Source organism: Leucoraja erinacea, chromosome 2, assembly GCF_028641065.1.
Source record: "Leucoraja erinacea ecotype New England chromosome 2, Leri_hhj_1, whole genome shotgun sequence".
In the NCBI taxonomy this organism is placed as follows: domain Eukaryota; kingdom Metazoa; phylum Chordata; class Chondrichthyes; order Rajiformes; family Rajidae; genus Leucoraja; species Leucoraja erinaceus.
This window is the reverse complement of record NC_073378.1, coordinates 126,918,774-126,942,422: the sequence shown is the minus strand read 5'-3', so window position 1 is coordinate 126,942,422 and position 23,649 is coordinate 126,918,774. Positions and strand designations below refer to the sequence as shown.

General features: G+C 44.6%; 1 protein-coding gene across 4 annotated transcripts in view; it reads left to right on the top strand.

Annotated features, from left to right (window-relative positions):
- The window catches only part of LOC129715327 (partitioning defective 3 homolog), a 954,144-nt gene that overhangs the window by 591,257 nt on the left and 339,238 nt on the right, over nucleotides 1-23,649 (top strand). For all 4 annotated transcript variants that reach the window (XM_055665210.1, XM_055665202.1, XM_055665217.1 and 1 more), the window contains exon 15: nucleotides 12,841-12,991. In XM_055665210.1, the coding sequence (XP_055521185.1) occupies nucleotides 12,841-12,991 (151 nt within the window). The remainder of the gene's footprint in view (nucleotides 1-12,840; nucleotides 12,992-23,649) is intronic.

The following is a 23,649-nucleotide window of genomic DNA, read 5'->3' as shown; positions in this document are numbered from 1 at the left end:
GGCTTCACCCCTCCCCCCCACTCCTCCTCCTCATCTTAGGTCAGGCCCTTTCAATTTGTTCTAATAGTTTCATTATCTGAAATTGCTGCTTATTATCATATCCAGAATAAGCATCGGAGTAAAATTGTTTTTATATGGTGGATGATGAATAAAATTTTGCTTTTGAATGTGATTTAAATGATGTGGCAGTGTGCAGAGGTTCTAAGCCTTATTTAGCTATAAAAGCTTTGAAATTATTTTCTGGAAAGAAGAACAAATTTGGAGCGAGTGGCTATGAAATCAGCGATTGAGGATGTAATCATTATGATGATCGGCGTTAATTTGCATGCATGCTGTTTATTTCAGTTTTATTCTTTTTCCTTTTCTGTTCTTGATGTTAGGATGAAGGTCTCCAGATGACTTTCATCATCCTCATTTCAGCGAAGGTGGCTGTAAACATCTCGGGCTGTAAACTCGAACCAGGATTGTCATCAATATACAGGGCTGTGGGATGGGTTGTGTCAAGAAAACCTACGATGAGCGTTTACCGGCACTGGGCTTGTGCTCGCTGCACTATTTAGATGAATGAAGGGGGAACCTCATTGAAATATAGTGAAAGGCTGAGAAACATAGTAACGTAGACAATAGGTGCAGGAGGAGACCATTCAGCCCTTCGAGCCAGCACCGCCATTCAATGTGATCATGGCTGATCATCCAAAATCAGTACCCCGTTCCTGCTTTCTCCTCTTGCCCCTTGATTTTGTTCGCCCTAAGAGCTATATCTAACTCTCTCTTGAAACCATCCAATGAATTGTCCCCACAACCTGTGGCAGAGAATTCCACAGATTCACAACTCTCCGGGTGAAAAAGTTTTTGCTCATCTCAGTCCTAAATGGCCAACCCCTTATTCTTACATTGCGACCCCTGGTTCTGGACTCCCCAACATCAGGACCATTTTTCCTGCATCTAGCCTGTCCAATCCCTTAAGAAATTTAAATGTTTCAATAAGATCCCCTATTATCCTTCTAAATGTCAGTGACTATAAACCCAGTTGGTCCCAGGAATTAACCTGGTGAACCTACGCTGCACTCCCTCAATAGAAATAATGACCTTCCTCAAATTAGGAGACCAAAACTGTACACAATACTCCAGGTGTGGTTTCACTCGGGCCATGTACATCTGCAGTCTTGGAGCATCTCCTTGCTCCAAGACTTAAATCCTCTTGCTATGATGGCCAACATGCCATTTGCTTTCTTCACTGCCTGCTGTACCTGCATGCTTACTTTCAGTGATTGATGTACAAGGACATGCAGGGCTTGCTGCACTTCCCCTTCTCCTAATCTGACACCATTTAGATAATAATCTGCCTTCTTAGTCTTGCCACCAAAGTGGATAACCTCACATTTATCCACATTATACTGCAGCTGCCATGCATCTGCCCATTCACCCAACCTATCCAAGTCACCCTGCAGCCTCATAGCATCCTCCTCACAGTTCACACCACCACCCAGCTTTGTGTCCTCTGCTAATTTGGAGATGCTACATTTAATTGGATGGAGTGTATGAGGAGAGGATGTTTCCACTAGTGGGAGAGTCTAGGACCAGAGGTCAAGCCTCGGAATTAAAGGACGTTTTTTTAGGAAGGAGACGAGGGGACATTTTTTTAGTCGGAGGGTGGTAAATCTGTGGAATTCTTTGCCACAGAAGGTTGAGGAGGCCGTCAATGGTTATTTTTAAGGCAGAGATAGATAGATTCTTGATTAGTACGGGTGTCAGATGTTATAGATCAGTCATGATTGAATGACGGAGTAGGTTTGGGAAGCCGACTGGCCTAATTCTACTCCTATCACTTACGACTTTATGACTGAGTCTACCTCTGTTCACCCCTGAAGGTTCTCCAACTTCCTTGCAGGTGTACACTGAATGACTTGCCGGCATAGTTACTGATTAACAAACAAGATTTGGAATCGGGTGTGGACCCAATGGGTCACCCATTTCTTCTATCCAGAGATGCTGCCTGTTCCGCTGAGTTACTCCAGCATTTGGTTTCTATTTGGAAACCCCCCTGACATCTACCATTTCCCTAACTCAAAATTAGATCCTCTTTATTTAGGTATTTACCTCTTCCTTGCAATCTTCTCACCAAGCTCGTGAATTGTAATTCTTGAAGCAATATACATTTAGGTTACTTTTGTTTATTGTCACCTGTACTGAGGTACAATGAAAAGCTTTTTCATTGCCTGCTATCCTGCCAGCGGAAAGGCTATACATGATTCCTGACTGGAGCATTGCTATGATCCAAGACACTTTTTTTCTCAACACCAGCGTGATGGGATGGTTGGTATTTGTATCAGTTTTTTGTTATTGCCACTAGCGAAAAACATTGTTTTACACGCCATTCGGACAAAATCAAACTCTACTCAAATGCAGCAAGGTCTTGTGGGCAGAATGTCTCGATCTGAATCAACACCTATTCCTTTTCTCCAGAGATGCTGTCTGACCCGTTGAGTTACTCCAGCTTTGGTATTTGTGTGGGATCCAAGATGTTAATGCCCAATAATTTGAAGCTGTAAACTCTCTCCAGCACTGAGCCATTTGACACTTGGTCTCCTGATGCTTTCTTCCTGAAGTTAATGTGTGTCTGTCTTAGCATTTGCAGTTACCTTCCTACACATGCTGAATATAGTTTTGGGCTGCAGAAAAAGTGCAGGGGGAGAAAAAGTACAAGGGCTGCAACGATGTAGATTGGAAGATCAGGAATTTATTGTTCGCCTTTGAGATCTATCAAGGGTGCAATAACAGTGAGGAAGCAGCTGCTCTTGAAACTGATGGGTGTGCTCTTGAGCTTTTGCCTGACAGAGGAGGTGAGAAGAGAGAATAACCAGAGTGGCCCTTGATTATATTGGTTGCTTTCCCAAGACAGTATAAAGGGTAATGGAGCAGAGAGGCTGGGGGAAGCCGGTTTGTTGGACATATTGGGGAGTTGGATGAGTGCAGTTTTGGTCTCCTAACTTGAGGAAGGACATTATTGCTATTGAGGGAGTGAGGCATTGGTTCACCAGGTTAATTCCCGGGATGGCGGGACTGTCATATGATGAAAGAATGGATCAACTGGCCTTGTATTCACTGGAATTTAGAAGGATGAGAGGATATCTAATAGAAACATGTAAAATTCTTAAGGGATTGGACGGGCTAGATGTTGGAAAATGTTCCTGATGTTGTGGGAAGTCCAGAACCAGGGGTCGCAGTGTAAGAATAAGGGGTAGGCCATTTGGGATTGAGATGAGGAAAAGCCTTTTCACCCAGAGAGTTGTGAATCTGTGGAATTCTCTGCCACAAAAGGCAGTGGAGGCCAATTCACTGGATGTTTTCAAGAGAGAGTTAGATTTAGCTTTGAGGGTTAATGGAATCAAGGGATATGGGGAGAAAACAGAAACGGGGTATTGATTTAGGATGATCAGCCTTGATCATATAGAATGGCAATGCTTGCTCGAAGGGCCGAATGGCCTACTGCTTTCTATGTATCTATGTGAACACAATTCTCTGCAATTTCTTGCAGTCTTGGGAAGAGCAGTTACCTATCTAGATAGGACGAGTCGGTATAAAGAGAGAGAGAGAGAGAGAAAGAGATGGGCAGCTGATTGAGTGGCACCGCAACAGAAACCTCACAACACGTGGGAATCCGAACTTTGAGCTCGGTAAAATGGCGCCATACATCAGCGGCGCTGACATTAAGACCAAGGAAGTAGTTCAAGTTCAAGTTTACATTTATTGTCACATGCACCAATTGATACAGTGAGACGTGAGTTACCATACAGCCATACGAATAAAACGAACACAATACACGATAGACTTTAACATGAACATCCCCACACAGCGGAAACAATGTTTCCCACTGTGAGGGAAGGCAATAAATGGTTTAGCAACCGGGAGAACTAATGGTTAACTTTAGGAAGAAAGCATCAGGAGACCAAGTGTCAAATGGCTCAGTGCTGGAGAGAGTTTACAGCTTCAAATTATTGGGCATTAACATCTTGGATCCCACCACTGGTTGACACAGCCCTCAACGACACCTGCCGCATTATCACGGGATGCATAAAGACAACGCCAGTCCCGTGCCTCTACGCCCTAGCTGGTATTGCCCCCCCCCCCATATCAGACGATCCATCGTCGCCCAAGACGAGCGGAGAGCACAGGAGATCGATACCAGGCACCCCCTGCACGGACACACAGCACCTCCACCCCGACTGAAATCTAGAGCCAGTTTCTTGCAGACAGTCCCACCTCTCCAGACAACCAAAGAAACAGCAAGGACCAACATCTGGAAAGATGAATGGAACCAGCTCAACACACGAGCCCACGACTGGATGGAGAGAGGAATCACTCCGACTGAATGCCTCGCCAGCGGGCACGACCTCCCATGGCCAACCTGGAAGACCCTCAACAGATTACGAGTGGAGCAGGGGAGGTGCAAAGCACTTATGAAAGCATGGAACTACCAGGCAGAAGACACATGCAGCTGTGGAGCAGTACAGACAATGTCCCACCTACTGGAGTGTGACGATGCCCCCCAGTGCAGCCCCCAGGACCTGGCTGAACCGACCCGACCAGCTGTGACCTGCGCCAGATACTGGCAGAACGACATCTGAGATTGCAACGGACTCGAAGAAAATCTTGGACACAACACATTCTATGTAACCATGAAGGAGGAATGTCGGTGCCTCTCCATTGAAGAGATTCAGCATCTCACTGAACACTGTCACAGACTTCCATAAATGCTCCATGGGAAATATCCTGGGTGGTTGCCCCATGGCCTGCTATGGTAACACATCGACAGTAGTGCAAAAGGATACAGAGAATGTTTAAGAAGGGACTGCAGATGCTGGAAAATCGAAGGTACACAAAAAAGACTGAAGAAGGGTTTCGGCCCGTAATGTTGCCTATGTCCTTCGCTCCATAGATGCTGCTGCACCCGCTGAGTTCCTCCAGCTTTTTTGTGTACCTAGGATGCAGAGAGTGGTGGTTGGGCCTGGACTATCACAGGCACAGCCCTATCTCCTCCGTCCAAGGGATTCACATGAGGCACTGCCTCAAAAAGGCGGCATCTATTATCAAAGAACCTGACCATCCAGGTTTCTAACTTTGGGTCTCACAGCTTCATGCTCAGAAACAGCAACTTACCGAACACTCTCGAGGTCTTGAACTGACTCGCACAACTAGGGTTGCCAACTTTCTCACTCCCAACTAAGGGACAAAAGGTCAAAATACAGGACAAGTTCCCGACGGCAATTCGTTGACTGACTCGGCCGTGGCTGGGTAAATGATGAGTTGGCCCCGGGTGCTGGACTGCACACAAAGCCCAGCCGGCGGGCCAGCTAAGGAGTTTTGGCCCGTGCGACATCATGCGCGAAGTCTGGCGCCCCATCCAACATGAACCGATGATCGGCTGTGAGAAGGACTAATGCAGCTAATACGGCACAGGTGGCAACCCTACACATAACCCTCGTGCAAACTCAGCAATGGAACACCATGGACCTGTGTTCCAGTTGTGTTTTGCACTAATGTCTTGAATGGTGAAATCTTTTTCTTTTCACTGTCTTGTAGACGTTATGTACAACGTGTGAAAAACGTCTGTTTTTGTTTATCCTCTAAGTCTATTTGTCTGTGATGGTTTTTATTGTACTTTCATCTCACAGTACGTGTGCATATGACAATAAACTTGACTTGCTTTGATTCGACCTTCTATGGTACATCTGTCAAAATTGGAAAGAATAATAATAATATCTTTTATTGTCATTGCACATCAGTGCAACGAGATTTAGTATGCAGTTTCCAACCAATGCCAAAAAAATAAAAAATAAATAAACTGTGCAATGTGACCATCTGAGGGAGACAGTCCAGGGGGGATGGGAGGCACTCAGCAGCCTGTTCAGAGCCACTATAGCTCTGGGAATGAAGCTGTTTCTGAGTCTGGAGGTTCGGGTGTAGAAGGCCTTGTAACGTCTGCCGGAGGGAAGTAATTCAAACAGTCCGTTACAAGGGTGGGAGGAGTCTTTATGGATGCTGACAGCCTTCCTGAGGCACCGTGTGTGGTAGATGCCCTCCAAGGCTGGTAGAGGTGTCCCAGTACTCTTCTGCGCTCTGTGGATGACGCGCTGAAGAGCTCTCCTCTCCGCCTCCGTGCAGCTGAGATACCACACAGAGATGACATACGTTAATATGCTCTCTGTGGTGCAGCGGTAGAAGGTTGTCAGCAGCTGTTGGGGTAGACCAGTCTTTTTTAATGTCCTCAGGAAGAACAGTCGTTGCTGTGCCTTCTTGACCAGCGCAGCGGTGTTGGTGGATCATGTGAGGTCCTCTGAGATGTGTGTGCCCAGAAACTTAAAGCTGGACACTCTCTCCACACTGTCCCCGTAGATGGAGATTGGGGCGTATTCTCCATTATGGGACCTCCTAAAGTCAATAATCAGCTCTTTGGTCTTGGAGGTCTGTAGTGACAAGTTGTTACGTGCGCACCAGTCCGCCAGGTTCTGCACCTCCGCTCTGTATTTTGGAGGAGGAGGAGACCTGCCAAAAGTCCTTAGCCTTCTCAGAAAGTGGAGGGTTTGGCATGTTTTCCAGGTGGCAGTGACAATATGAGTGGAGCAGGACAAATTGTTGGTGATATTTACACCTCGGGACGGAGTTCTCAACCATTTCCACTTCAGTACTCCATGTATCATCCACCCTGTCATCTGAAGTCAATGTGTCGGAAGGAACTGCAGATGCTGGTTTACACCAGATCATGTAGGCCTTGGTGGACTAAGCGGAGGTGTTCAGGAAGGAGGCCGAGGAACACCTCCGCTCAGTCCGCCCAGGACTATGCGATCTCCCGGTTGCTCAACACTTCAACTCCCCCTCCCATTTGCTTGGGCAGCTTACAAGCCAGCAGTGTGAATCTTGACTTCTCTAACTTCCATTTTCCCTCTCTCTCTGTCCCTCCACATCCTAGTTTTCTGACTAGTTTTACTGTCCTCCTGATTGAATGTTGCTGATTGTATACCTCATTGTCACCTTCCCCTCAGCTAACTAAGGACCATTCTACATTCTCCTTGACCATTGTCCCCTTTGATCTGTGTTTTCACACCTCACCCGTCCATATCTCTATATCTCCCTGGGGAAGGGTGATTCATGGAACAATGGGAAAATATTTGGATGACTGAAGCCATTGCCATTTCCCATTGCAATTTTAAACTTGACTCTGAATATAATGACACCCAAAGCTCAAAATCAAATTCTATGTTGTGCCACTTTTCCAATTTTCTGTAAATTTCTCTGGCTAAAACAGACGCTTTTCCTGTGGCTTCAATATCGTTGAACCTTTCCTGTCAACCGTAAGCGATGCTTTATGGGCCTGTCCCACTTCGCCGATTTTTTTGGCGACTACAGGCGACAATGTTTGCTGTTGTGGGTTGACGTAGGTGCTATCGTAAGTTGTCGTAGGTGCTGTCGTGGGTTGTCGCCAGGTGTTGTAGGTGAATTCCATTAAAACTAGTCCCGGCAGTCCTCGCCACCCAAAAAAAAAAAGGTCGCGGTGACCTGCACCCTCCTACCACCTCCCACGCATATGTTGAAAACCTTCCTCGACTATGAAGAAAACCGGCTTCGACTAGACCTGCGAGAAAAAAATGATCGATTTTTAAAACGGCAACCTATTTATAGTCGAGGCCGGTTTTAAACATGATGAAAAAATAGCAGCAACCTAGATGAAGCCTCGGCCACGCGGAAACCACTTTCAACCATTGGAGAGTGACCAAAACTTCCGGTGACCTCATGGAAACCTTGGTTGGCGGGCAAGGTCACCAGAGGTTGCTGTTTAGGTCTCCTTAGTGGGACAAGACCCTAAGCTGCCCGTAACACATTGTGGACCTCTTTCCCTCAAGCCCTATTCCCATTTTCCTTATCTCTTTAAATTATTGATTGTCTCTCTTTCGATCTGGATGTTTCTTTTTGTACAATCATTTGCAGTTAACATGTTTGTTAACATTCAGACTTTATAGATTTTTAAAATAAAAAAAACGGAGTTCATTGGAATCTGTGGTATTTCAATAATGAAGTTGTTGCTGTGATCCCTGATTGTTTTTTTTCTTTGATGCCAGTCCCGCTCGCCAAGCAGACAGTAATGTAACTGAATCGTGTACGAAATGTTTAATCATAGTAGGGAACAAAGGTGGTGAAAAGTGACAGCATTAAAGTTACTCTGATTAGGGCAATGGTGGAATTGTTGTCCATAACATTCAGGTGCAGCACTGATTGCCTCAACACACAATCAGAATATTGAATGAAGCTCAAACACAAATATATTTTGATGTAAGGAATGAAAAAATGTGATTTTGTTAAAATGATGCAATGTGATTATTTTCCCCCGTGAAACCCTGAGTGGGAACTGATCAAATGTTTGGCCCTTAAACAAATAAATATGCTTTGGCTATCTCATTTGACACTTGTTTGATAAATGCAAAGCTCTGATGGGGAAAAAAAAATGTTATTCCATTGTGTAAGGTTGGAATTTGAATGCAATCTCTGTTCAGTGGCCACCACGTGTGAAGTTCTCAGGGAGATTTTGGATTGACATCCCTTAAGTGATAGTGATGCTCCATACATCAAGGAGACTTCAGCGTGCTGTCACATCCATCTGAGAGTTGTTGCTGGCTTTTCCTGTTCACATTGTATTGCATGCTGTTTGCTGTAAGCAACTATTCACGGGCACGGATGTGCTGCCAGTTTGTTATTGTTGTGACATTGTATGCCTGTGCCCGGGACTGCAAAGGTCTGGGAAAAAGCATTGGTTAATCTCTTCCCCTTCCGCTTCCCATATCCTCTTCAAATCCTCAGGGGAACAGAGTGATAGATTACTTTTGTTGCATATGTAATTGAATGACGTCCCATCTTGTTTTACAAGGAATGAGTGGTTTAGCATATGATGAGTGTTTGACGGCACTGGGCCTCTAATCGCTGGAGTTTAGAAGGTTGAGGGGGGACCTCATTGAAACTTACAGTAATGGAAGGCATAGATAGAGTGGATGTGGAAACGATGTTTCCACTGGTGGGAGAGTCTAGGACCAGGGGTCATAGCCTCAGAATGAAAGGGTGCTTTTTTAGAAAGGAGGTGAGGAGGAATTTATTTAATCTTAGGGAAGTTAATCTGTGGAACTCATTGCTACAGAGGCCAAGTCAGAGATAGACAAATTCTTGACTGGAAATGGTGTCAAGGGTTATGGGGAGAGGGCAGGAAAATGGGATTAGGAGGAAGAGATCAGCCATAATTGAATGGTGGAGTGGACTCAACAGGCCGAATGGACTAATTCTTCTCCTTTCCCCTGTGAATGTGAAATGGTTACAGCAAGAACATGGTGGCAGGCACTTAACACTTTGTCCATTTTGAACTGTAATTTGATGAACATCTTCACATGGATGATCTTAATTTTCTGGCAAGGGGCCAAAAAAACTCTCAAATTATGATGACAGTTGTCCTGAATATTTGTTTAAAAAAAATCTTGACATCTATACATGGGAATTTATATAATGCATTTGGTCAACAAATATATGAAACATTTTCTTTTGGGGTATGTTGGAAAAATAAACGACAATTTTTAGTAGATTTACGTAGTGGATGCTGTCAAATGAAAAGTGCTCATCAAATTATGAAATGAACAATAGAATACCCTGCAATGCCTGCTCCAGTACAAGCAGCATGGTTTCATGGATAGAATCCAACTAGGTGTGTGCTGTTCTGTTTATTCGTGGGACATCATCGTTGAAAACATCAAAGGGCACGGTGCCCTATGTACGAAATTGATCGCAACTTCTACTGAAGTGTAGATGGCCATCGGCTCGCTAGGAGCTCATCCGCGCTTTGCCCTTTTCGTGGGACAGATATATGTAAATAATAAATAAATTCAATGAATGTCGACATTTGGGTGGCTCAGTGGGGCAGTGGTAGAGGTGCTGCCTTAAAGCCCTGTCCCACTGTATGAGTTCAATCAAAGAGTTCAATAAAACAATCCCGATTTTGCCCTGATTCGAACTCGGGAATGGCAGCTCGTAGGTACTCGGGGCTCTCGTGGACATTTTTCAACATGTTGAAAAACCTTCACCAGTCTTCCCGAGCTTACCATGTTTCCCGAGTACCTGCCGTTAGCGTTATGAGCCGCTAAGAGACGTCCCCGAGCTCCAATGTACCCGCTACATACATTCTACGTGCTTACCGCGAGTTTGATTTTTTTTTTTTCGTTTAACTCGGGGGAGCTCTTGTATTAGCTCGTAAAGTGGGACAGGGCTATTACAGCGCCAGGAACCCGGGTTCGATCCTGACAACGGGTGCCGTCTGTACAGAGTTTGCACGTTCTCCCTGTGAGCGCGTGGATTTTGTCCAGGTGCTCCGATTTCTTCCCACACTCTAAAGACGTGTAGATTAGTTGGCTTCGGTAAAAATTGTAAATTGCCTCTCGTGCATAGGATTGTGTGAGTGTACGGGGTGAGCGATGGTCGGCAAGGACACGGTGGGCCGAAGGGCCTGTCTCTGCGCCGTATCGCTAGACTAAAAAACGAAACATTTCAATAAATGTAATCTTGAACTTTGCCTTGTGTAGCCCCTCCTGGGTAGCAGATCCTCATAGTTCAGAACCTCAAAATGTACAGTTCCCAGAGGTCTCAGTGGGTGTTGTTATATTGAGCACAAATTGTTGTCTTCTAAACAGCCATGGAGAAGTTGCCTTGGTCCTGGGAACAAGCACTTCCATTGTGGAAGTTACCTGGTGCAGAACTGATTTGCTGACTTTTATCGAGAGCTTTCCATGACTTAATCTGTATTTATAGGATATATTACAGTGAAGCTGGAAGCCACACATCTTGCTTAAATGAGAAAAACAACTACCATTTCATTATTCAAAGAATAAACATTGTATTCAGGCTTTTGGTTTGCTGTTGAGATTAGTTTTTATATTTGGGGCCATAATTTTGTTCTCTATGCTCACATGGGGCATTAAGACAGTTTAGTTTAGAGATACAGGCTGGAAACATGCCCCTCAGCTCATCGAGCCTGCCCCGACCAGCAATCCCTGCACAATAACACTATCCTAGGGACAATTTACAACTTTGTTTTACCTAAGCCAATTAACCGACAAACCTGTACGTCTTTGGAGTGTGGGAGGAAACCGGAGCACCCGGAGAAGACCCACGCAGGTCACGGGGAGAATGAACAAACTCTGTACAGACAGTACCCGTAGTCAGGATCGAACCTGGTTCTGGCGCTGTAATGCTGCAAATCTACTGTTGTGCCCCCCCCCCCCCCCCCCCCCCCCCCCCCAGTTTATTTATTTAAGGTACTGATTTCCTGCTGGATACAGAAAATGCAGGCTACCACAGTGCTACTAAGCACACAACTCCTTCTCTAACTAATAAATTAACAGATTAAAAAAAAATTTCAAGAAACATCTACATCACCTGTTGGGAAATCTTTCATTCATTCCATAAAAGGTGTGCAAATTATTTGCTGTCTATGAATAATACTAATAATGCCTGTGCTGAAAGCTGCCTGGTTCTTGTTAATGCAGTTGTACTGTATTCACAGATGCAAACTATCGCTGACCACAATGGGACAAATCTAATGGTAGTAAATTGTAAATTGTTATAAGCATGCGAAGGAGAGTATGATGCCATCTGTGCAGGAACAGCAAATATCACACATTTAAAAGGATGTTATCCTTCTGAAAACAGATGTCATTCTTTTCGAAGGGGAGAGGTCCTCCTGAATCTGCTGTAATTTGATTAATTCACGTTGCTGCCAGCTCTGGGGAGAGATCCAGTCTGTTTACCGCCCATAACCGTGAAGTCTCCTGTACATTGTATTTTTGTGACTTTCTATGTATTGAGAGTTGAGGGATCTTGTACATCAGTTACTTGGGTTAGGAAGGTGAAGTAGGAGAGATCCAGCCAAATATGATTTTTTTTTTTCTTTCTGCATAGAAAGAAAAAAAGTCACCGAATTGCCAAAGTTTTAGTTGCATTTGTGGGCTGCATTCCCATCGGAATGTGAAGTGAGAGCTTCTGCGCTTCGCTACCGACAGAATTGTTGCAACGGGAAGACACGAGAAGCTCTCATCCTGTTAAATCTCTGCTGGGTAACCCAGATATGAACGGCGTGAGTCTAATCCACTGCTCTCATCCCTCCTGAGATAATGACATCTACAGATTGAATAGCCAGCATTCTTCTGGAAAGAGCGGCTTGCTGGTTACCATAAAGCATGAATTTTAATGCAGGAACAATGAGATCCTGTTGCTTCGAGTAGCATGGATCAGCTTGAGTGGCATGTGTCCATAACCTAGAATTATTTCAATCCAATAAAAAATAAGCATATTTTCCGTTCCATAACCAAGTGGAGACAAAATCTGATGCGCTTTAAACCTCAGGATAAAACAGATCAACATATGTCTCTCTGCACATTCTCTCATCCAAGATACAGTGACCTATTTCTGTAAAGAAAAAACGTATACATTTTACAGCCTTTTTGTATTTGCAGTGCCTTGTTTTTTTCACTTCAAAAATACAGCAAAGCAGCCACAAGGCAGCTTTTAATTTTTGTATTCTTTCCAGGGTGTTCAAATCTGACAGGGCACCATGGGAGGCATTGTAGAAAGTAGCGCAGAAAGTTAGTCATTAAGCAGGACTGTCAGTGCAAATTGCTGTGAACCTTGGTGAGGAGTTCTAGTTCATTGGGTTCCCAGTCGGGCGCAGGCCTGGGGCAACTTGTCGCTCTCCCCCATGCTGCTAAATAGTCCTTCAATGTAGATTTTTCTCTTCTCTCTCTCTCCCTCCCCCAGCTCGAGACACCTGGGAGCCCCTCTGGACCCGAGTTGCCCATTGATGCTGCGCTGGACGGCAGGGAACGGAGGATTTCACATTCACTTTACAGTGGAATCGAAGGGCTGGACGAGTCGCCCACCAGGAATGTTGGCTTTAACAGATTGATGGGTGAGTTCAGTAACCATTTGATGATCTTGATTCTTTTTGACTTTTATCAGAGGATGTTTGGTACATTCAGACTTGCCGATGCATAAACATTGCAAGCCAGTCTGCTTCGGTTGTCTAGTTTACAACGACCTATTTATAAAAATGACCAAGCGAACTTACGGCAAAACTGGGAGAAGTAACTTGTAACATATCGTAGAAATTAATTTCAGCTTGAGGCAGGACTGTCAGCTTGGCTTCCACTAGATAATGAGGTTATTGTCAACTTCCATGCGATTTAGTTTAGTTTAGTTTAGAGATACAGCATGGAAACAGGCCCTTCGGCCCACCGAGTCCACACCGACAAGCGATCCCCGCACACTAATACTATCCTACACACACCAGGGACAATTTTACATTTACACCAGGCAAATTAACCTACAAACCTGTACTTCTATGGAGTGTGGGAGAAAACCGAAGATCTTGGAGAAAGCCCACATTCGGGGGGGGGAGAACGTACAAACTGCATACAGACAGCTCCGGTTGTCGAATTGAACTCGGGTCTCTGGTGCTGCAAGCGCTGCGCCACCGTGATTGCCCTGATGATTGAGAATACTCAAGGAAGCATCTGAATAATAAAGAGTTTGCGTTAGATGCTGGATTCTGGGTCAACTTTTGGGGTGGGGGAAACATTTTGTTGCATTAAATGAATGAGAGTTACAGAAATGTCATTGAAACTCCAATCCACCCATCAGACTTGGTGATGAGAAGGCTATGCATACTTTCCAGTTGAATTGTTCAACTCGGGACTTAATTTTGACATCATTGAAATCAACCTTACAAACTATGGGCAATGGAGGAAACGAACGACATGGTTTAGCGAAGACCGATGGAATCCCGATGACAGTGGAAATAATGAGTTATAAATAAGTAATCCAAGTAATCAGTCTGAAGAAGGGTTTTGGCCCGAAACGTTGCCTATTTCCTTCGCTCCATAGATGCTGCTGCACCCGCTGAGTTCCTCCAGCACTTTTGTCTACCTTCGATTTTCCATCATATGCAATTCCTTCTTAAACAATCAAAGTAATTCATTCGGCATGTTATTTATGGGCGATATGTTAAATGTTCCATTGGTTTGTTTTCACAAACAAAACTGTTTAGGAAGATTGTTCCCGATGTTAGGGAAGTCCAGGACAAGGGGTCACAGCTTAAGGATAAGGTGGAAATCCTTTAAAACCGAGATGAGAAGAACTTTTTTCACACAGAGAGTGGTGAATCTCTGGAACTCTCTGCCACAGAGGGTAGTTGAGGCCAGTTCATTGGCTATATTTAAGAGGGAGTTAGATGTGGCCCTTGTGGCTAAGGGGATCAGGGGGTATGGAGAGAAGGCAGGTACGGGATACTGAGTTGGATGATCAGCCATGATCTAATTGAATGGCGGTGCAGGCTCGAAGGGCCGAATGGCCTACTCCTGCACCTAATTTCTAGGTTTCTATGTTTAGAATTAGAATGTAAAACTTAAAGGGACCTGGTTGGCACTTTCTCCCTCAAGGATTGAAGAGTACTGTATCTGGAATGTATCATCAGAGAGAGCAGTGGAAGCAGGGTCACTAACTGTGTTTGAGTGATTTCTAGATGAGCACTTGAATTGTTTCAGCATTTCAAGCTGGAGGCCAAGTGCTGGAGGATGGGATTGTCAGGGATGGGTGCCATGTGTGGTGGGTCAACTAGTCTCGTTCTATGCTGCATGACTCAGTGACTGTCAGGTCGACAAACCACCTAAATAGTGTGATCAATGGATAGTGGTGATTTTAAGATGTTTTCAGATATTTCAGTCGGATTGCACTCTATCTTCTCCTTTGCTCCACCCATTGTACTTGAGTTTGAATTGATTGTCCGAGTCATAGAGTCATACAGCGTAGGAAACAGGCCCTTCAGCTCAACTTGCCCACACCGATCGACACAAGCCCCACCTTCATTCATTTGACCCACATCCCTTTAAACCTATCCTAACCATGTACTTGTCTAAATGTTTCTTAAACGTTGTGGTAGTACCTGCCTCGACTACTACTTCCTCTGGCAGCTTATTCCATACCATTGTGTAAAAAAAAGTTACTCCTCGGCTTCCGATTAAATGTTTTCCCAATGCACCTAAACCTGTGTCCTCCGGTTTTCAATTCCACTGCTCTGGGCAAGAGACTCTTTGCATCTATCCGATCGATGATTTTGTACACCTCTATAAGATCACCCCTCATCCTCCTGCGCTCCGAATAGAGTCATAGCCTGCTCAACCTCTCCCTATAGTTCAGGCCCTCAAGTCCTTGTAAATCCTTTCTGCATCCTTTCCAGCTTGACCACTACTCTCGGGCCTCCTGTCTGAAAAGCGACCTTCTACCATTGCCTTCTGCTTCCTTCCATGGAGCCAGTTTTCTATCCATTCAGCTATCTCTCCTTGGATCCCATGCACTCTAACCTTCCAGAGCATGTAAGGTATGGGTTATGTGTGGTGCAGGAGCAGAGTTGCTGCTTTACAGCGCCAGAGATCCCGGTTCAATCCTGACTACGGGTGCTGCCTGCACATCGTTTTTACGAAAACCACGCTTATGAAAGCGTTGGTTTTCTCCGGGTGCTCCGGTTTCCTCCCACATTCCAAAGGCGAGCGGGTTGGCAGGTTAATTGGCTTCTGTAAATTGTCCCGAGCATATAGGATTGAACTAGTGTGAATGGGTGATGATTGGGTGGCATGGACTCATTGGGCTGAAGGGCCTGTCCACATGCTGTATCTCTAAACCTAAACCTAAATTAACTGATGGGGTTGGGCAACATGCAAAGCTAAGCTTCTCCCTGTACCTCAGTACACGTGCCAATAATACAACTGGACCTAAACATTTCAGTGGATTTCTTTTCACAGAAGGAGAATTATTCAACCTATGTGTTAGGAATTGTACTTGGCATGGGAATGGAAAATGTTTTCTCTTTACTTCCTTTCCTATTTCCTGTTGTGAAAGCCTGGAGATCTTCTAAACAAAAACATTCACACAGATTAACAGACACAAAAAGCTGGAGTAAGTTAGCGGGTCAGACAGCATCTCTGGACAAAGGGAATAGGTGACGTTTGGGGTCGAGGCCCTTCTTCAGATCTGACCCGCTGAGTTACTCCAGCTTTTTGTGTCTATCTTTTGTTTAAAACAGCATCTGCAGTTCCTTCCTACACGTTAATGGGAGACAAACTGACGAAGGGTCTCGACCGGAAACGTCAGCCATTCCTTCTATCCAGAGATGCTGCCTAGGTTACTCCAGTATTTTGTGTCCAGCTGGGTTGTAATCTGTGGCTGGCTTTCTGCATTGATAACCTTGTTTTTTTGTTTATTCCTTCTTTTGTTTGGTGGAGTCTCCATTCCCTGGAAGGATGCACGGACATTGCTTGGGTTACTGCACTAATTTCCTGTAGAGATTGTTGATTGTAGATTAGTAGCTGGCCTGTTGATAGATGCTGTTTCTACAAGTCTGTATCTATGCTTTGTGCCTTGAGACCAACTATTAACTTTCAGCAAGCTTATTCATTGGAGAAGGTTGGTTGCATTCAAACATGGCCCTTTCTCCTGCAGCCATCTCGACAATGCACATTCAACAAAGAAAGCGAATGGTATGTTAGCATTCATAGCAAAAAGGATTTAAGTATAGGAGCAGGGAGGTTCTACTGCAGTTGTACAGGGACTTGGTGAGACCACACCTGGAGTATTGCGTACAGTTTTGGTCTCCTAATCTGAGGAATGACATTCTTGCCCTAGAGGGAGTGCAGAGAAGGTTCACCAGACTGATTCCTGGGATGTCAGGACTTTCATATGAAGAAAGACTGGATAGACTAGGCTTGTACTCGCTAGAATTTAGGAGATTGAGGGGGGGATCTTATAGAAACTTACAAAATTGTTAAGGGGTTGGACAGGCTAGATGCAGGTAGATTGTTCCCAATGTTGGGGAAGTCCAGGACAAGGGGTCACAGCTTAAGGATAAAGGGGAAATCCTTTAGGACCGAGATGAGAAAAACATTTTTTCACACAGAGAGTGGTGAATCTCTGGAATTCTCTGCCACAGAAGGTAGTTTTGGCCAGTTCATTGGCTATATTCAAGAGGGAGTTAGATGTGGCCCTTGTGGCTAAAGGGATCAGGGGGTATGGAGAGAAGGCAGGTACAGGATACTGAGTTGGATGATCAGCCATGATCATATTGAATGGCGGTGCAGGCTCGAAGGTCCGAATGGCCTACTCCTGCACCTATTTTCTATGTTTTTATGTTTCTATGTTTACTGGATGGCGAACAACATTTCCAATGATTCACCATTTTTATTTTCTTCCACCCTGATCTCAGCATGACCTCATTCAATTACATTTGGATTAAGCATTTGAATGTGCACTTGTCAAGGCTAACGTGGTATGATATTGCATTTTGATATTCAGCACATGAAGTGATCAGTTGGCAGGCTTGTGAAAGATTTGCATTTATTGTGTGGCTTTCGTGAGCTCTAGAATCAAATTGTGAGCCATGAACTATTTCCAAAATTAATCACTGTTGCAGAAACATGGTGGCAAGTTAATAACACCTTTCGCAAGATTCAATTAACAACATTCAAATCTGAGTGATGATAGTTGAGGGATATATCGACTAGGCCACTGGGGATAATTGGGAAATGAAACAGACTGCAGATGCTGGGACCTGTAGCAAAACACCTGCTTCTGGAGGAACTCAGCAAGTCATGCAGCATCTGTGGAGGTAGAGGGACAGTTGACGTTTTGGCTCGAGCGTCTGCCCCGGGGTTGTGAATGTAAAGGTGATACATACATACAAAATGCTGGAGTAACTCAGCAGGTCAAGTGGCATCTCTGGAGAAGATGAATAGGTGACGATTCGGGCCGAGACCATTCATCAGCCACAAATAGTTATTTTTAGTTTTTTTTAAAGAGAAACAGGCCCTTTGGCCCACCGAGTCCGCACTAAACAGGGATCCCCGCACATTAACACCACCCTTCACCGACTAGGGACAGTTTTCACTTATACCAAGCCAATTAACCTTCAACCCTGCACGTCTTTGGAGTGTGGGAGGAAACCGAAGATCTCGGAGAAAACCCACGTGGTCACGGGGAGAACGTACACACTCCATAGAGCCAGCACCCGTAGTCAGGATCAAGCACTGTAAGGCAACAGCTCTACCGCTGCTCCACTGTACCACCCTACGTTTCAAGCGGAGACTATTCATCAGACTTGTAAAGGAGAGGTAACCAGTGTGAAGAGGTGAGGGATAGGAGTGAAGCAGAAGCTGCCTTGTGATACGTGGATCAAGGTGAGAAGGGTTGATGGGCAGATAAGCATGGTGGGAGTTCTTTGACTTATTCTGTCATCATTGTGTTCATGTGAGATCTTGTGCACTTGAAAGACATCTCCTTCGTCGTGTACACGTGCCCCTATGAGCTACACTGAAGTATCACCTTAGTCTCAGGATGTGAACTTTCAACCCTTTGACTCAAATAGAAAAATGGAAACAAAGAGATGGAAATAGGAGATAGACACAAAAAGCTGGAGTAACTCAGCGGGACAGGCAGCATCTCTGGAGAGAAGGAAAGGGTGGCGTTTCGGGTTGAGACCCTTCTTCAGACCCGAAACCTCACCCATTCCTTCTCTCCAGAGATGCTGTCTGTCCTGCTGAGTTACTCCAGCTTTTTGTGTCTATCTTCGGTTTAAACCAGCATCTGCAGTTCCTTCTTGCACAGATGGAAAATAGGTGCAGGAGTCGGCCATTCGGCCCTTCGAGCCAGCACCGCCATTCATCGTGATCATGGCTGCTCATCCAAAAATCAGTACCCCGTGCCTGGTTTTTCACCGAATCCCTTGATTCCGTTAGCCCTCAGAGCTAAATCTAACTCTCTCTTGAAAACATCCAGTGAATTGGCCTCCACTGCCTTCTGCGGCAGAATGCAAAACAATTACCCACTGCACCATGACGTCAGTACATACCTCCCTCTAATACCTTCTAATTCACGGTAAATCGATCTTTCTCTTCTTTTCTCAGTGTGATTTCACCAGTAAATGCATCGTGCTTCCATTTTCCTTCCCGCATTCTGAGAGGTCCACTCCCTCTGTGACTCGCTAGTCCACTCTTCCATCTCTGCCAACTTCTTCCTGTACTTTCCCCACACACATCGGGTGATTGCAAGGCACTTTGTTTTGTTCGATCTGCATCTTCCAGTCCCCCCCCACCCCCCATCACTCTCATGCTCCATCCCAATAGTACACTGGGTCCTCTAACTTCAACTTCTGCGATCTTCAAGGGTGTTGATCATTAGCTCAAGGATCAGTACCTCACCTTTCATCTGGGATATTGCCGTCATCTGAATTTAACATTGATTCAGATTCAGATTCAGATTCAATTTAATTGTCATTGTCAGTGTACAGTACAGAGACAACGAAATGCATTAAGACAACGAAATGCATTGAATTTCCTACTTTCAGCAAACTACCTTTTATTCCCCTCTCCATGGATGTGACAGTACTTATGTTTTGTTTTTGCTCTCCGGTGTCTCGTTTAGTTTAGTTTTGTTTAGAGATGCAGCGCGGAAACAGGCCCTTCGGCCCACCGAGTCAGCACCGGCCAACTATCCCCGCACATTAACACTACCCTACACACACACTAGGGACAATTCTACATTTACATCAAGCCAATTAATCTACAAACCTGCACGTCTTTGGAGTGTGGGAGGAAACCGAAGATCTCGGAGAAAACCCATGCAGGTCACGGGGAGAACGTACAAACTCCGTACAGATAGCACCCGTAGTCAGGATCGAACCCGGGTCTCTGGTGCTTTAAGGCAGTAGCTTTATCTCTACTCCACTATGTTGCCCTGATTTTAGAGTACAAGTCTGTTTTTAAAGTAATTTAAAATTGACCACGGTGGCTTTACCTTATCACAGAAATTGCCTCCACTCCTCATAAATGTGTTTGATTTGTCACTTTCCCAGTTTTGCTGAAGGGGTCCTTAATCCCTCTCATCGACTGTTTCTCACTCCATCGATGTTACTTCACCTGCTGAATGATTCAAGTTTTTTTTTTTTTTTTTTTTTTTTTTTTGGTCTCAGCTTTGGATCTTCTAATCTAATTTGCTTGTCATGGTATGATGAGCTGCCTTCCAGAGTATACAGTCAGTGCAGCATTGCATCACACTCAACCTAGGAGCAAATATTAACTACATATCGGCAATCAACTAAACTAAGGGCGGCATGGTGGTGCAGCGGTAGAGTTGCTGCCTTACGGTGCTTGCAGCGCCAGAGACCCAGGTTCAATCCTGACTACGGGTGCGATCCTGACTATGGGTGCGACCCTGACTATGGGTGCGATCCTGACTATGGGTGCTTGTCTGTGCGGAGTTTGCACGCTCCCCCCGTGACCTGCGTGGGTTTTCTCCGAGATCTTCCATTTCCTCCCACATTCCAAAGAAGATCAATTGGCTTGGTATCAGTCTAATTGTCCCTAGTGTGTGTCGGACAGTGTTAATGTGCGGGGATTTTTGATCGGTGCGTACTCGGTGGGCCGAAGGGCCTGTTTCCGCGCTGTATCTTTAAACTAAACTAAACAAAAGTAAATGTCCAAGATATAGAATCAGAGCTCGACCTTGCAATTGGTTCATTTCTATTATTTTTTGTTGCGCCCTTTTCCGTCTGTTTCCACTCTGTCTCTACACTCATGGTCAATGGGGTTTTTGCATTGTACATTCTGGAAGCTTTTCTTGGCATGCAGGATCCCGATGCTGTATGGACTTTAGCACGGCATGATACATTCTGAAGATCGACACAGGTTTGAAGATGGGTCTTGACCCGAAACGTCGCCCCTTCCTTCTCTCCAGAGATGCTGCCTGTCCCGCTGAGTTACTCCAGCATTTTGTGTCTATCTTTGGTTTAAACCAGCATTCCTTCCTACACATTGATAAATTCTGAAATGCACAAGCGCTTTCCAAGTACTTGTTAAATTTTATGCTTTCTTCATCGACATAAATCCATCTTTGATCTTACTTTATCTTGCCTAAAACAGGCATTTGTTTAAATTTAATTCTGCTTTTCAGCTGTTCCCCTGGATGTGTGGAGAAGTGGCAAAGTGGATTATGTTGTCACAACTCTGCTTTTGCATTATTTATATTTCCAATAAATGTTATCCGTGTAAAAGAAAAATCAAGCACAGTCGCATTGGGTTGTGTTTCCTATTTTACATCTCAAAAAGGTTTTATCTTGAATTAATTAATGTTGTTCATACGGGTCCAAGTCATTTTCTTTGTTTCACCGCTGCAAACTGCTCACAACAAATGATTATTTCCAATTGAGACTGAAAAAGAAAATGTCTTTGTGCTGCTTTGAACGGTTATTTTCGTTCTTGTTTTAATTTGCTGTGACACTTTCCATTTCCATGGATAAACCTTTGCATTAACTGTATAAAACTGTCAGGTGGATAAATTATTTTAGCTGTGGCAGTGATAAGACGTGAATCGTACTTCAGCTGCATCCAGTCTTATTTCGAAGACAGTTACACATTGATATTTCACATCCAGAAGGATGCCTTTCATCTTATGATTGGCTGCCTATTTGCATTTTATGGCCATCTTTCATCACCCCCTCAGTTCCCCCTTGAATGGTAACGACAGTGGCCTTTGTAAAACCAAACCACTCTCTGAAGAAAGGTCTGAAGATGGGTCTCGACTCGAAACGCCACCCATTCCCTCTCTCCAGTGATGCTGCCTGTCTCACTGAATTACTCCAGCTTTTTGTGTCTATCTTCAGTTTAAACCAGTATCTGCAGTTCCTTCCTACACACTTAAGAATGAATATGGGAATGGTCCAATATCCTTTACCCGGCTGTTTTACTTCGGGAAGCAATCAATTCTTTTTTTCTTTTGCTTTTGGACTTAAATTAGGCTTATATTTTATAGTTACATTTATTGGCGGCACGATGGCTTTGCGGAAAAGCTACTGCCTTACAGCGCCAGTGACCCAGGTTCAATCCTGACTGCGCGTACTGCCTGTACAAAGTTTACCCATTCTCCTCGTGACATGCGTGGGTTTTCTCTGAGATCTCTCCTTTCCTCCCACACTCCAAAATCATACAAGGTTTGTAGGTTAATTGGCTTGGTATAAAAAAATGTAACGCTGCCCCTAGTGTGTGTAGGATAGTGTTAATGTGCGGGGGTCGCTGGTCGACGCTGTCTCGGTGCTTCTGCGCTGTATCTCTAGACCAGTGGTTCCCAACGTGGGGCGTACGCCCCACAGGGGGGCAATTTGATTTTTAAGGGGGGCAATTGAGCGCGACTGAGGAGGTCTGGGTCCAAATTTTCGATTTTTATTTTTTTGGATTTTCCATCAGGTGTAGTTTATGTTTCAGATGTTATTTTTAGTAAATAATTTTTTTGGGGTAAAAAAGGTCTTTATTGTGTAGTTATTACACAATCACCGCGCCCTCGCTCTTCATGCACGTCGCACGAAGCGCGTGAGGTCATGGGAGAACCTTATTTATGGAATTGGATTTAGAAATGCGATTCAAAGAGCTTTTGCTAAGTTACCCTTATAATATTTATTTCCTCTGTTTTCTCTCAAGGGAAAGCAAGGGGGGGGGCATCAGGATTTTAGAGGTGATTAGGTGGGGCATGGCCAAAAAAGGTTGGGAACCACTGCTCTAGACTAAACTAAACTAAATGACGGTTGCAGAGGTAGAGAGAATGTTACATGTGTTGTGGGACATCCAGCCAGAAACGCATTTCTTTGCTTTTGTAATCATTTTCTCACTTCTATAAATAATTCATTCCTCGACAAGATTATCATGTGGGAGAACTATCATCACATATCTGTAACTGACCACTTTAGAGCTTCCTAGAGCTAAACATGACGGCATGTGTTAGAGTTCACTAAGTAAGCTCTCGGGGGAGGGAGTGGGAGTGCTTGCTCTCATCATTTTGAGGAGTACGAGTGCTCTCGATAACGGATACAGAGAGCAAACTGAAAGATCCATGTTCTGAATCCCATCAGTTAAAGATGTGTCCAGCTACGCAAATTCTTATTCTTAAATCAGTAGTGGATTGCGTAAGAATCTGTTTCATAAATGTGTGTAAATTATAATTGTTGTACACACTGGGAAAGAATAACAGGAACATTGGTCGGATTTGTTGTTGTCCACAAGATTTAGAGATTGGTTTAAAGTTAGGAGTGGGCAGCACTTGTCACAGAGACATGCAGCACCAAAGCAACCCACTCAGCACAACTCATCCATGCCGACCAACACACCCATGTAAAAACAAAGTGCTGGAGGAACTTTGTGGATCAGGCAGCATCTGTGGAGGGAAGTGGACAGATGACATTTTGAGCCATCCCGAAACATCGTCTGACTATTTCCCTCCCCAGATGCTGCCTGGTCCGCTGAGTTTCTCAAACACTCTTTTTTTTTTCCCTCTCGATTCTAGCAACTGCAGTCTCGTGAGTCACCAAGATGCCCATCAACGCTTGTTCCCATTTCCTGTATTTGACCCATATCCCTCTCAGCCTTTCCTATCTATGTACTTATCCAAAGGTCTTTCAAAAGCTGTTGTTGTCCCTGCCTCAACCCTGTCCTCTGAACAAGGGTCTCGACCCGAAACGTCACTCATTCCTTCTCCCCA